The sequence below is a fragment of the Macadamia integrifolia genome, chromosome 2 (genome assembly GCF_013358625.1).
Source record: "Macadamia integrifolia cultivar HAES 741 chromosome 2, SCU_Mint_v3, whole genome shotgun sequence".
NCBI classification, from domain to species: Eukaryota; Viridiplantae; Streptophyta; class Magnoliopsida; order Proteales; family Proteaceae; genus Macadamia; species Macadamia integrifolia.
In genome coordinates, this window is record NC_056558.1 from 15,974,970 (window position 1) to 15,976,406 (window position 1,437).

The 1,437-nt window shown below is 37.2% G+C and overlaps 1 protein-coding gene across 2 annotated transcripts in view; it reads left to right on the top strand.

The window, feature by feature from the left end:
- The window catches only part of LOC122088889 (beta-1,3-galactosyltransferase 7-like), a 9,052-nt gene that overhangs the window by 639 nt on the left and 6,976 nt on the right, over positions 1–1,437 (top strand). For both annotated transcript variants that reach the window (XM_042658252.1, XM_042658260.1), the window contains exons 3-5: positions 38–96; positions 205–398; positions 485–548. In XM_042658252.1, the coding sequence (XP_042514186.1) occupies positions 38–96; positions 205–398; positions 485–548 (317 nt within the window). The remainder of the gene's footprint in view (positions 1–37; positions 97–204; positions 399–484; positions 549–1,437) is intronic.

The following is a 1,437-nucleotide window of genomic DNA, read 5'->3' on the forward strand; positions in this document are numbered from 1 at the left end:
CCCTGTATTGTCTGAATTTGTATATTCTTTGTATCAGAAACCTGGACAAGAGAAGGATATAATGGTTGAGGTTTCTAGGACCCACGAAGCAATTCAGTGAGTATGGAATGAAGGTGTTAATTTTTCCCAGTTTGATGGGTTCGTTTTTCAAATTCAATTAATTGTTTTTTTCATTTTCTGATCAATTTTTTTGGAGGCGGTTAGATCTTTAGATAAGACTATTTCATCACTTCAAATGGAACTAGCTGCAACAAGGAGTACTCAGGAGGTGGGGAACGGTGATTCTCATGCAATTCACGATGGCGCACCGAGGAATGCATTTGTGGTCATTGGAATTAACACAGCATTTAGTAGCAGGAAGAGGCGTGATTCGGTCAGAGAGACTTGGATGCCTCAAGGTATCCTTTAGTTACTCTTTACAGTGTACACTCTATGGATCTATGCACCGTGTTGTGTTATTACTTAATTTTCTCTTGCAATTTAGGGGAGAAGTTACTCCAACTGGAGCGAGAGAAGGGAATTGTAATACGCTTCATGATTGGGCACAGGTACATTCCTTACGTTAGTTACTCTGAGCTTGTAAATATGTATTTGTAATGCTGGCATGTTCTCCATGACTATTTCTATCAAACGCCCGGCCTTGTAAATTCATGATTGAGATTTGTTGTTCTTATTTAGGCCTTGCTCATTTAATTCTAGTGAGTCGCATGTTGTTTCTACCAAGAAAGAAAAAAAAGTCACATGTTGCTTATTGAATGTCCTGTCGATGATTGAGAAATTTGTGTTATTCAATTGCATTTCATATGAGTTTTATTATCTTATATGCTTCCTGGGTTCCACTCCCCCCTCCCTTTTTTACTTTTTTGACTAAAAATAATGTAATGGCAGCAGTTCTTCTTACCCATCCAAACATATAAAGAAAGTCACTGAGATAGAAGACAATTTTGGAATGGGATTGTGGTGCCGATTCAGGAAAAAAATTTCTTTTCTTTTCTGGCTGGCTTGTTTTCCCTTTTTTGTAGTTATTTGATGGATGGTGAGATGGTAGGTTATGCTACAATTGGAGTGTTTCAAAATTGGAAATGGAAATAGAAAAAAAAATTCTTGAACCTATTGAACAATTGAACGAAAAATGAAAAGAAACTCGTATGAGACCATATGAGAAATTGAGTTGATCTATTAGCAGTTTTGCTATTCTTGTCTGACTAAGGTTGGAGTAATGAAAGTAATTCGTACTCTAAATGGTTGTAAGGTCATGTTTCTCGAAACACTTAATTTATGGTCCATTCAGTGAGTGATATTTGACTATCACTCACTGAATGACAAAATAGGATGAAAGAGAAAAGGATTAGAGCCGATACCAACCCCACTGCTAACAGAGAAAACCACACCCCTTAGGAGCCTCAGGAAAATCTGCAAGACACTTTTTGAATGCCT